This window comes from Amphiura filiformis, chromosome 12, assembly GCF_039555335.1.
Source record: "Amphiura filiformis chromosome 12, Afil_fr2py, whole genome shotgun sequence".
Taxonomy (NCBI): Eukaryota; Metazoa; Echinodermata; class Ophiuroidea; order Amphilepidida; family Amphiuridae; genus Amphiura; species Amphiura filiformis.
The window spans coordinates 41,416,418-41,430,299 of NC_092639.1; the positions used below are offsets into that span (position 1 = coordinate 41,416,418).

Consider the following 13,882-nt stretch of genomic DNA (forward strand, 5'->3'; position numbering starts at 1 on the left):
TATCAAAATGCGCGTAAATAAATCATCCTTCTTTTTACGTTAAAATATTGTGAAAACTATTATTAGTTCTGAACCTATAGGCGTATTTATAACAGCTACGTTACTTATTGTGCAGACTTTATGTCACAGGTAATTCAACAGTTGTTTTCCCTAATGGTCAAGTAAATTGTTTTTGATTGATAAAAATGTGGTAAGAAATTACCGAAAAACACGGATGCTGGGATGCAGATGAGCATACGCAGAGCCTTTCAACTTTTTAACATTTTTGCACTTGCATACTCCCTTTCTATTTTCAGTTTGTTAACAAGTTGAGTGTTACACAAGGCTTATCATTGATCACCAATGGCTAAGTCCTATATGTAAATAATTATCAAAATTTTCATTGCTATTCATCTCTTCAACAGGCCCAGCAGTGACAGTGTTTCAATTTCATCTTCTAGTAGCAGTAGCTTGGTAGAGAGTGGGTCTACAAAAACTCTTACACAACTCAGTAGTAGTCTTGGAAGCATGGGCAGTAATGCTAGCAGCCACAGCACAAGATCAGGTAGGAGAGACTGAACGAGTGTTAGCACAGTTGTTACTCTCGTATATACCAATTTCTCTTGTAGTAAATAATCAAAATAACTATCCGATAGAGCAAGAGCAGAGGTCCTCACAGGGAAATAAATTACCAGAGGCACCAAAGGCATTGCCTTAGGTGCCCCATGCCTTTGCCTTAGTGCCCTTCAAAATGTGTAACTTTTTATGTATTCTTAAGCATGTGATTGCCTTGGTGCCCTAGCAATCCTTAGCAGAATTGCCTGGCTGCCCTCACAAATGCCAAAATGAACTTTTTTCCCTGCCTATCATGATAATAGTTAGAGTGGGATCAAGTGTACTGTGTACCTTTGTTTCACCTCTAGTATGGTAGTGACGTAGGTGCGTATTTCGAAACATCAAATCACACACACTCCTGATTCCAGAAAATACTGCACTAATGTTTTGGGATTAAACAAATATTAAATTGTTTTGCCAAGTGTAACATTTGTTTGTATCCCATTTTCCCTCAAATTCAAATTAAAATACAACTTTTATTGCCAGTTAGAACTAACTTAAGGATTAGGATTTAGCTATGTTTCATTTGGCAAAACAAGATAATAATTTTTAATTCCAAAAAATTAGTGATGTATTTTTCTGGAATCGGGAGTAACTGAATCCCACTGAGCATATACAGATGCCTACAAGAGCAGCAAGAGCAGTTTGTTGGTATGTTCGTGGTGTGACTGCATAAAGCACTGCCATCTCTACCAAACTCTAGTTAAAATGAAGTATAGTTGATGCATTAAATATAATATTATTATTGATACTGATAGCAGAATCTGTTAATGTTAACTTTCAAAGTAGAGTGACCTGCCATATACTAATACCATATGTTTTGAAAAACATCTATATACTAACACATTATAAATGAAAACCGTCAATTTAAATATTATTGATTTCACTAAAAGAAGTAAAAACTTCTTGAAAAATGTTCCCCCTTCATTAGTTTTTTTCTTTCTTTTCTGAACAGTTTAGGCACCACAGCTAATTGGGTCCAATAGCACTGTCAGTGCCCAGTTTGGTACTGATGACACTTTCTATCATACCCTGCTGATGTGATAAATTGTATCAAGCATAATAATTAACATTTACATAGTATTATCATTTGTAATTTGAATAAAAAATAAGCACTATGCAAATGTTCAGGGTACGATAGAAAGAGCCATCGGTATCAGGGTACCGATAGTGCTATACAAGCAAATTTCATGTTCTGCCTTAGTATTGTTGGTCGAAAACAGTCAGTTGGTGTGAATTAAATTAAATGAGAATTATAAATACTAGGACAACAGGTGTTGTGTCTCATATGTCCTTCAAATGGATGCTCTAATTATTTGCATGATACATGTTAGCATGAAAAATATTGTAAACAGTATGGCAAAATTGCAAAAGAATATTAGCAAAGATAAATGACCTACATGTAAACTGCATGTCTCCCTTTCATAATGCTTGATTGGGATAAGAATTATTTGAAATGCTAACCCCTACAGGTCAAAGGTCACCTGTATGTGAACTGTGGCCCATTTCATAAAGATTTGCAATTGATTTTACATTTGATTTATTAATTAATAACCCAATTAAATCAAACTTAATAGATCAGGTTTTCAACAGGCAGCCCGCTGTCCAAATCCATCCTGCTGGCCAAATCTGTCCTGCCAGTTACTGATACTTGACCATTGACCAACTCTAAATGTAAAGGAAAACCTGCAGGTATATTTGAAATGTGTTTGGCTTGTTAGTGGCCCTGGAACTCCTGTAAGTAGATCAGTTGCAAGTCTGTGAAATGGGTTGCTGTTTTATTTTGATGGTTTTCATTTGCTTTTTAATTAATCTTCCTTTAGCTGATACCCCTCCGCCTCTTAGTATGATGTACTATTCAACTGTAGCTACTAGTGACATGGAACCTAGTGAGTGCATACTAATATGTTACATGGCTGGGAATCAAATTGTCATTGTTTTGTTGAGTGATGGCAGATTAACAGAATTAGTTTCATAAAAAAAGATTTAAAAAGGACTAGCAAGGCAAACAATTCTTTTGCAAAAATATACTCTTAATTTGCAAAAATACACTACAAAACAATGACATGGCTGCTTCATTTGACACATTTTTGTTATGTTGAATCATGGTTCAAATTTCGAAATGTAGTAAAAGTAGTCTTAATTTGAGTCACTTATTCTGTGTCATATGTTGTCAATGATTAGCACAAATGTGATCACTTTATCCCTGTTTACTATATGCTGACTTTAGCACACTTAGACTTAGATCAAGACTCTCTCAAGTCTAATTTTTATTTGAACTCAAAAGCTGAAATAGACTCCAGTAGTGTTTGCCATATTCAACAATTGGGTCATTTTGTATAATGAATTCTTTTACCCAAGGATGCATTATCCACATATGTGCGTATCGTTGCTTAGAGTAATGTACTTCGTATGCATCTGAATAAACTGTGAAACATTATACACAGAGCATTATGGATATGTGTGGTTATACAATCATTTATCTCAACGCAAGCTGTCACCTACCCTGTAGGGTGGACACATGTGCATGCTTTACCTTGATGTAAACAACTCCACATAATGTGGACAAAAAGGTGGTAAATCATGCTATTTTGGGGGGTGGTTGGATAGAATCAATGGATCAAAGTATCTTTTCTTGATGAACAATGTCTCTTCTACCCATTATCTTCCATGTTTTTTTTTCAACCTTGGACACAAATACTGCATCGCCTTTATTTTGTCATTTTGGTATTTTATTGTATATAGTTTATCTGCACAATATTGGTAGCATGCTATTTGGTGTATATTATTTTGTGGATATTAAAATAGGTTTCATATTTTGGGATGTTAGTACTAGTAGACACATGTACTCACATCAACTCACCTTGTCAATTGTAACATTTTGACATGTTTTATTAGTTGCAAATGTTTGAGCATGGCTTATGTTGCACACCTTGACTCTGACTTAAGTGCATTCCTCTCTGTTGAATTGGTGAAGGTGGGTTTCACCATGTTTGCACGCATATATATGGGACAGAAGGTATGCAAGGTCCTTTCGAACTTGTTAACATGTAGCATTGTTTATTGTATTAAGTTGCTGACATGCCAGCCTGTTTAATGCATGAACCTGCCAACATGACATTGACACCCTGTTTAGTGCATGAAAAGAATCAAGTCACAGATGGGTCTCTCATATTTACACTGTACATGAGCTTCAATGTGAAAAAAGTGCAAAGGAACCCTTTTGAAGGGTTCACTAACAGCCAATTAGGGCTCATATTGAAATACCCTACCACGTTTTCACACAGAACATGGAAATAAGAGAATTCTCTTATTTCCATGCACAGAAAGAAGGCAGGATTCCCCTCCCCTCGCTAAGCCCACGCCTCAGGAAATCTCGGTCATAAAACGGATTATAAAGATGGATTATGGTCATTTTCACGGTAAAGGGTGTAACTTTGGATTTTTAACATTTTAATCCGTAGTGTTCTAATAAAGCCACAGAATTCCATGATTTTTGGCCACATAAGTCATCTAGTTAGCAGCTACCTTGGGTAGCATAATCAGCTTTGGGAGTTACTGCGTTCAGTTTTAGCAGGCTTAAATGTACTTAATATTGCCATTTTGAAAAACTATAAAAAACAGTAACATTTTTGTAAAACCCTGTGTTTTCTTCAGATAGTTCATGGATAATTTTTCTTATCCTGAAAGTACAGTCATATGTTCAGTAAACACTGCCACATTAGATTTAATTGTGAACAGCCCTGTATTTTTGAGAACCGGACTTCGATATTTGTTGTTTTGGAGGCTTCATTTTCCGTTAACAATTGTTAACAAACTTTGTGGGTGTAGCTTTGGTTCATAATTCTCGGTTATTTCTTCACTTCTTCTTGATTCATAACAGTTGTTATCTTAACTTGAAATGGGTAACAAAAATTAGTCGATTTGCAAGCTTTTAAAATTTTTATAAAATCTTGACTTCAAAGAGCCGTTTTTCCGTTAACTTTTTTGAAGCCTCCGAAACAAACTGTTCAGCAAGCTTGTGCAAATATAAATAAAAGTGCTCATCCAATCTATTTATCAAAATGTAGCAAAGTAGATCCTCAAGTCACATGTTTTTAAATCGTGGAGATATATATCACCGTTTGAAAATGGGACCCAATACAAACTTTCCGTTAACAATTGAAGCCTCCGAAACAAATGAAGCCTCCGAAACAACAATACGATTAATTATCATCTATGCATATCTAAATTGGTGTGTTTCATACTGATATCTGCATTGTAATTATTACTTGATATGTGCAGAATGTCATAAATTAAAAAAAATTTTGACATTATGGTTAATGTTTGAAAAATATACTGATACCCAAAAAGCCTGTTTCGAGGCTTCACATGCAAAAAACACCATACTTAACAAATGGGTGAAAAAAATTAACATGTGATAAATCTACAATATCTGCCGCATAGAATCATTGATTCAATACACACAAGAAAATAACAGCTTAGATGATCCCAACACTGTTGTTTTAAAAAAAAACTCCTTCTGCAATGTTTAACAATTGTTAACATGAAGCCTCCTAAACAAAAAAAAATGACTTGCTGTGATAATTTAATTTTTGTCACAACTGAAATTCAATACTTAGAAGCAAAGCATGAAAATTGGTAATTGTGATATTTTTTACCTATTTTTTATGTCAACTTGTAGTAGTTAGCCAAATATTTTACTTTTATGATCACCTGTGTTGTTAACTGAAGCCTCCGAAACACAAATCGCTTGAATTGCCATTTCTAAAAAATAACTCCAATTTCTGTGAAACTTGGCTGGGAGCTTCCTTTCATCAAGTAGTATTTGTACATGAAGTTAGACATTCAAATTATTTTAGGAACCCAATTAAAACTTAAAAAATATGTTTAAGGTTTGGAAATTTCCATTGTAAATGACACTTGATGTTAAAATTTTCAAAACTGCAATTACAAACATAGCAAAACATGGTATAAAATTTAACTTATATCTGTTGACTTACTTTGGAATGGGATTTCACATGTATTCCAGCTTTCATGTCATAATTTTCTGAGGTTATGTAAAATACATTTTTCTTAGATTTTAACCAAAATGTTATGGAAATGTCAAATTTTTATTAGAAATCAAAAGGTTTAAGCCTTGAAACATTATTTTACTGGAATTTAAGTTGCTTCTATGCATGATTTCAGTAAACAGAAACATATTTAAGTGGTTTGAAATTTTGACCCTAAAAATCAAAAGTTACACCCTTTACTGTGAAAATGACCTTATATGCATCAGTGATACACCCTGCCTTTTGAAGTGGTCCATGATGAATGGGAAGAAAACAAATTGACTATGGCTCATCGCACAACCCAGGAAAGCGCGCTCCTAATTTAAGCGGCTAATTGAAGTGTTATAATCACACAGGATTTTAACAAAAGAAGGCTAGCATAGGAAAGCTGCAGGGTGGCGCACACCTTCCTGTGTAAGGGAATTTCAATATGAGCCCTTACAGCAGCGCAAAAATGATGCTATGTACAAATATGGTAGTTGCGCATTTGGAATTGGAAGTCATTGGGGCCCATAATCTCTCACTATGTCACACACGGAGGTCATTAATGGATGCAACTATACGTGTATGTGCATGTATCATCTAAAAAGCAAATTGATAAATGTTTGTAACACTTACAAACTTCATCTTTTCACAGATTTTGGTGTCTAATATTGCCATTGCATGCTTTTATTTCTAACTCTGTAGCACATCAACGACCAATTGGGTCATTTCTAACACCTAGGTCTTATTTCAGTTTAAATCCAGCCATTGAAGATATAGAAGGTATTAGCATTTAATGATTATCCACATCATTACTGTGTCATCGCTTTCATGAATGCTATGAACAGGGATGCAAATTTATGGGATTAAATTAAGCAATATGAGTCAACTACCTCAAATATGTGACTTGTTCAAATGGTACTCACAAAATATTGGAAGGTTTAAACTGACAATACTAATCTATTTTACAGAAATGTTATAATATGGCTGCATATATGCTGCATTTCCATATTGGTGGATAGCAAGTAATTATGAAAATTAAATAATAACAAAATATACATGATATTATAATTAAAAGATATTATGGACCGTCCATTTCCCTCTATGATCATTGATGTGTAGTGCCCTGCCAATGATAGCGCCCATTGGTGATGCCGGAGTAGCACATATTCCCCAGACCTTTGTTTATTGCCACTTTATCATTTGATGATTGACCACTTTGTCACCTGGTGTACAGTCTTCATTATCTTTTGTAGTTTAGGTTAAGCAATAAATTTAAGGTTAAAGGAGTATTTTCGTGATCCTAACATCCGCTTTTTATGACATTTTTCAGTAGATATCCACGAAAAAAGCTTATTTCCAAAATTTCAGTTGATTCTGATTTTGCATTTGTCAGTTATGAATGATTATGTGTATTACACTGCTTCATAGACAATGTGTTGTAATTTCGTTCTCGTATACCAGTACGAAATTCAAATTTCACGATATCTTTGCTAAACGAAAAAAAAATGCAAGAAATTTTTTTAACATAAACATTATGTAGCCAGAGGTTTCCAGTGATATAAAAATCTCAACTTTTTTTGAGAAAAGTGCGGGGGGATGATGCTGTGGATCACAAAATTAGAGAATAAACGATAGGAATTTTTATTTTGCCTATCCTCTACCGTATGATAGGCGACAGGCAGGTCCAATATTTTGAGTAGTGGATGCCGGCGCAGCGGTATCCACTACGATAAAAATATTGGACCTGCCTGTCTATCATAGGTAGAGATAGGCAAAATAAAAATTCTATCGTTATTCTCATTCTTAATCAGTTAAATATTATTTTAATAACTGTAAACAATTTTTTTAAAGCAAAACTAAGTTACCGTCATAAAAACTCCCTCATTATAAAATGAAGCGAAACTTGTTTACAACTTCACGTATTCTGTTGCGCGTACTACTAGCGCGTCGCGTATTCCGCACTAGTCTCGCATTACAGCGCAATACATACGCGCACCTCTACAAGCGTGTAAGGCATTATCAAGGCGCATGATGGCGTGGGGTCGCGTCTACGGCCTGATAAGCGGCACCGAAATCTTGCGATTGTCCAATCAAAATGTGTCTACAAACTAGACCACTCCCACTGACTAAGAATGCCCTTTTAAGGGGATGGAAAAGCTTCAGATTAGAGAGCAGGGGTTATTGTTTGATTATATGCCTAGGGTACAGTAGACAAAATGGCTCATGGATGAAATGGGAAAAGGCAGGGGGCAGTAGATCATTCATTTGGATTACATATGTGTGAAGTCCTTTTTACCTGGTTGACTTCATGACCCACTCCAGATCAATACTTTGCATCCCTTGCCTCGCCGTGATATATTCATAAGGAATATGTGTCCATATTTCAATTAATATATATGCTCCTTTATCGAAAAATCATAATTCAAAGACATAAGCATGTCACACATTATGTTTTAAAAGCAATTATTTGAAGTTCCATCATACCCATTTGGAAACTGGTATACTTCTTTCCTGTTAGGGCTCATATTGAAATTCCCTTACACAGGAAGGTGTGCGCCATCCTGCAGCTTTCCTGAGCTAGCCTTCTTTTGTTAAAATCCTGGGCAGGGTGTATCACTGATGCATATAATCTATCCGTTTTATGACCGAGCTTTCCTGAGGCGCGCGCTTAGCGAGGGGAATCCTGCCTTCTTTCTGTGTGAAAACGTGGTAGGGTATTTCAATATAAGCCCTTAATTATAAAATATTGATATGCTCATGAAAGATAGGGAGGAACTTCCAAAATGGAAGCTTCTAAAAAAAGTTGTGCATAATATATGCTCACTATTGATCCAAGAGAAAATTGTACGCTTCCCCCTTTTTTTGTGTGTGTGAGTGAACCAACATCATGCACTTTTGAATGAATAATCACATCATATTATGCAACATTACCATGCATATAAACCCTAAGCTGTATGCAGTTGTGTAAGGGAGTAGCCCTACATGAATGTGTTGACCGCCATAGTTCCACTCCATGGGAGGCAAGCATGTTGTGGCTTTCCAGAGCATTAGGATTGATATCATCTTATGCATATGAATATTTTGTGCAAATTGTAGATAAATATCTGACCATGGGATGGCAGAAATTTATGTTTTTTAGTCATGAACTACTGACTAATACTTGTAGGAACTTATAGGAATGTGAAATATCATATCAAATAAAACAGGTTTTATAGTGCACTATGCCAAACCAACAGGCCTAAGCACGCTTGACAGAAAATCACTGATCGCTATCATAGCTCAAGACACACAGTATTATTAATATCATTTAGGGATGTAGTTCTATATTGAAGCAGAATCCTAAATCAGCATTCATATAGAAATAACCCACAGCAGCTGATAGGTGTATCCCATCATGCTCTGCAGTATCATAGTAGAACTGCACATGCCATAGAAATTGTATACACAATCCCTCGCTTCAACTTTCAATTCCACTCTTATATCAGAGGAACTTAGACTTTTGTTTGAAAAAATATGATCTCTAAAGTATTATGAAACTATCCATAGCTCTCAATATTTAAGTGGCCCTTACTTGTATTTTGTATGTATTTGATTTTGTATGTATCAGATAGACTGCAATGCATGATGGGATACTCCCTTCAGCTGCTGTGGAAATAACAATCGCAACCAGGATCACCTCCCCCATTTGGTATGGGTAAACTGAGATTATAGCAGATATTTCCATGCTCAGGGGAATTTCAAGCTAGCTCAATTACTTTATGAGAGCAAACTAATGTGACTGCGGGGCTCAAAGTTGAATTGCCCCACTGATGTACAGTAGTCTAATACCTTATTGATTGAGCTAACTTGACTGTTTGTCATGCTTTGCTATCATTTACAACTGCAATTTGCACATTTTTTGAGCAGTGATAGGGAAGCTTATATCACACATGCACATACAAACCAATCATCATGTTTGCACTTGCAAAATTTAAATATGTATTTTTGATAAATTGTAAAATCTATCTATGTTGTTGCATTGCACTTTTGATTTCACTTAACCCCATGAGAACTACCTGCCTATTGGTTAAAAAGAAGTTTTCATTAGCAATTGGACCAATCAGCAACATTGTTAGAATAATTTCACCACGCAAAAACATGGGGTGAATTATTTGAAAAGCCCCATTCTGATTGGTGATTAAAATGAAGATATCATGTAATGGACCAATCAGAGGCAATGTTAGATCGGCATGTAGTGCTCAGGGGGTTAATCGTGATAAAATCATTAATATTTTGTTCAGATGAGCCAAGTGATCCATCAGCATCCATAGCCCTGCAGCTTCAACCAGCCCTAGTAACGCTATTCAACAAGCAAGGGTCAGACACAGTCTCTGCCAAGGAGTCAGTCAAGGAGCATCTATGGGATATGCATTTCAAAGAGTATGGAAGGTAAGGATTGTGTAGGAGGTTGGGGTCTGACTCTCTGGTTTGGAGTCAAGCAGCTTTGGATATATATGTATTCTAATCAGTTATTAGTATAAATATTACAAATTTACAATTCATAGTGTGTGTATACTCTTGTCATCATTGTGGTTCAAAATGATTGCTGGTATAAATTCAACGATCTTGTTTTTAAAAGTAAATGTCAAAAATAAATTGACTTATCCAATTTAGTGAGATTAATATGTGTACATGTAGGTAATTCAAGTTATCAAAATCATTTGTAACAGGGTGTGATTTTTATTGCAAGGGAAGGGCAGAGATGACCAACAAACATATATTTTTTTACTTACCAGTACGGTTTATATATATTTGTCTTATATTTTGTTTGATTTCAGGGGTGTAAGCATGTATAGAACAGTAGAAACCAATGAGCTTATAGTCAAAGGCATGCCAGAGAGTCTACGAGGAGAAATCTGGTTGCTGTTTTCTGGTGCTGTAAATGAGATGGCAACTCACCCTGGCTATTACCAATCACTAGTGGAACAAAGTCTGGGCAAAGAAAGTATAGCAACGGATGAGATAGAGAGGGATTTACATAGGTGAGTTTGAGGAATATTTTGCTGTTTTCAATTTGGCAACTCTGGTCAACTGCTCTAATGTGTTTCAGTGCATCGCCATTAAGCTGACATTTCATAAAGAGAATAGATTGTGCTCTGTTTTCAAAGTACTTTTAGATTGGCTATTGTAACCCTAATGCTAAAAGTGGTTTTTAGAAAGAAGGAACAAAAAAGGAGAGAAGATGAACAAAGAAGTTACTTGGCATCCCCGAGATTTGCTCCTTAGACCCTGGGTGCCAAGTTTGAGATCACCAACCGTTAGCCACAGGTTATTCACTGGCCCAGTCAGTGACTTAGGGTGATTGCATCATGGTATCAGGTGAAATGCATGCTTGCGCAGTGGTTTGCTTTGTAAGATTTTACAGAGTTAGGGTTAAGGGATGTTTTCAATGACCTAGTCAACATTGATACCAAAAGATAAAGGTGTGAGAATTCATCTGGATTGCAGTATGTAATGTGCTCTGATCAACCATGCCAAAAGGCAGCAAATTATGCATTACAAAACATCATCATAACTATGTACCTGTAAGGATTTGAAAAAGGCAGCAAATTATGCATTACAAAACATCATCATAACTATGTACCTGTAAAGATTTGAGCAATAGCACACTTGGTTGTTGCCAATTTGATGATGATGGTAGATTGGCAATAACTCAATTTTCAAAATTTCCTTCTTTGGCCTGGATGGATCAGATCTTATCATAAACTACAGCTCCTGTGGGATGGTTGACCAATCATACAGTGTGTGCTAGTCACATGGTAATTCCATCCGTTGGGTGATGCAGCATACATACAGTGTTTGTTTAATAATGTAGGAGTACTGAATAACTTAGAAATTGCTGAAACTGATAAAACTACTCATGTAAACCATGTTACCTCATACATCTTGAATCATTAAATAAATTTGACTTTGTTTGTGCTTCTTATTGTCCACAGATCACTACCAGAGCATCCTGCATTCCAATCAGAGCTGGGCATTGCTGCACTAAGACGTGTGCTCACAGCATATGCATTTAGGAATCCTAGTATAGGTATCTGCATATGTATTTTGTATAGAACAATGTTGTTTCAGGGTCATTGTACATTCATAACTGCACTATGACAAAAATATTTGGTTTTATAATGCAAATGTTAATGATGTGCCCATAAATAATGGAAACAAGACTGCCAAATACGCAGCATGCAAACATACTTTGTTAACATTCTATTCTATCATTCTATTATAATTCACAATGTTATGAGTCGCAATTATTATTATGAGTCGTGTCTATTATTATGTTGTTAACAAAGTTTGGGCTCTTTTATTAATTGCTGTTGTTAATATTCCAATGATTTTTAACATTTTCTGAAAAGCAGTTGTGTAGAAATTAATCTTCCAGAATAAATATTTTATTGAGAAACACACTAATTTTGAGGAAAAAAATGTTAAAATATCTGAACTAGTGTATTCTAAATATCTAAAGCAAACCTTACATTGAAAACTGAACACTTCTAATGTTGTATGCTGGTTAGTGGTAATGTTACTATGCATCACCTCAGATAGGCATCAATTGATTTGTACATACTGTGATGATAACTGGTGCAAGTAAATATATCATATCCTATCATATCCTATGCATTCTCTAATGTGTTTTGTTCTCACATAATTTCACAGGTTACTGCCAAGCTATGAATATAGTCACATCAGTGCTTCTTCTCTATGCCAATGAAGAAGAAGCATTCTGGATTCTCACTGCTATATGTGAACGATTACTGCCTGATTATTATAATAACAGGGTTGTAGGAGCCTTAATTGATCAAGGTATGTTGTAAACATGTAAACATACACATACACCCTACCCTACATGCTTACCAGGGGTGAAAATAAGGAGTGATGGACCAGGGGCTACTGTTATATAAAAATGGTACCTGGTTCAACAAATTTAACTAGGAACCAGGGACCATTTTCAATCACCAAGGGGCCCATAAATATAAATATGTGCTGAATGAGTTTAAAAAGCACTAGTTGCTTTGAATTTGATATTTTTGGTTCACTATCCAGGAGTCCAGTTTCGTGAGAAACATGTCCCCTGGTCAACTAAATTTGAGATGGAACCAGGGGCCATTTTAGAGTTTCTAGGAGAAAAATTGCTCCTGTCTCCACTTATTTTTACCCTTGATGTTTACATACACACAGGATTTCACATGTACAGCCATGCATCACCATTAACGTTTAATGTACAAACCTAAGATGTACATATTGGACATCCCATTCCTGCACTTGATGCCATATCTTTGCAGTATTATAGTTATTTCGTACAGGTGGAGCTGCAATGCAATTATAGTGGGAAATACACTGGTACCTGATGACAGCAGAACCTTTACTTTTCTAAAACAGCAAGATCAATTTTTGTTAAACTTGAATAAAGGTAAACCACAACATATGTGGATGCAGATTGCAGATCACTCTTCTCAATAAGTAGATAATAAATTCAGAATGTTTTTATTGACTTCTATTTTCTCTGTTGTAGGTGTATTTGAAGCACTGACCAAAGAGCATCTTCCTGAGTTATACGAGAAGATGGATCAACTAGGCATCCTTAGTATGATATCATTATCATGGTTTCTCACTATATTCTTGAGGTCAGTATATATCCCTGAATGAAGCCAATTTGGACAAGTCTCATACTGATGTTAGCATTGCAGTAGCATTGCTTGTTAAGTAATTTTTGCAGTGCTGAAAAAATGCATGTACTATTACTTTATGTCACTTTCTCCCATTTTGAATCCAGTGTGATGCCATTTGAAAGTGCCGTCAACATCATGGACTGTTTCTTCTACGATGGTGCCAAAATCATCTTCCAGATTGCGCTGACAGTGCTTGATGCAACCTATGACAAGTTACTAGGATGCGAAGATGACGGCCAAGCCATGACGGTGCTTAGCGCGTACTTGGAGAATGTGACCAATCAAGATACACCATTGCCTCATATGCCACATACCTCTACACTTACTGCAATGAGTGCTGCATATAGGAAAACTATGGTAGGTCATTGAGTGATTAGGTCATTGATTGATTGCATACTTGTATAATCTGACCAATAAAGATACACCATTGCCTCATATGCCACATACCTCTACACTTACTTCAATGAGTGCTGCGTATAGGAAAACTGTGATAGGTCAATGAGTGATTAGGTCATTGATTGATTGATTGATTGATTGATTGTA

The 13,882-nt window shown here is 35.7% G+C and overlaps 1 protein-coding gene across 1 annotated transcript in view; it reads left to right on the forward strand.

The window, feature by feature from the left end:
* Positions 1 to 13,882, forward strand: part of LOC140166202 (TBC1 domain family member 9B-like) — a 39,006-nt gene that overhangs the window by 13,388 nt on the left and 11,736 nt on the right. Inside the window, exons 12-19 of the mRNA XM_072189608.1 lie at positions 405 to 544; positions 2,418 to 2,483; positions 9,914 to 10,061; positions 10,451 to 10,654; positions 11,609 to 11,703; positions 12,327 to 12,473; positions 13,183 to 13,294; positions 13,444 to 13,700. Coding sequence (XP_072045709.1) covers positions 405 to 544; positions 2,418 to 2,483; positions 9,914 to 10,061; positions 10,451 to 10,654; positions 11,609 to 11,703; positions 12,327 to 12,473; positions 13,183 to 13,294; positions 13,444 to 13,700 — 1,169 coding nt within the window. The remainder of the gene's footprint in view (positions 1 to 404; positions 545 to 2,417; positions 2,484 to 9,913; positions 10,062 to 10,450; positions 10,655 to 11,608; positions 11,704 to 12,326; positions 12,474 to 13,182; positions 13,295 to 13,443; positions 13,701 to 13,882) is intronic.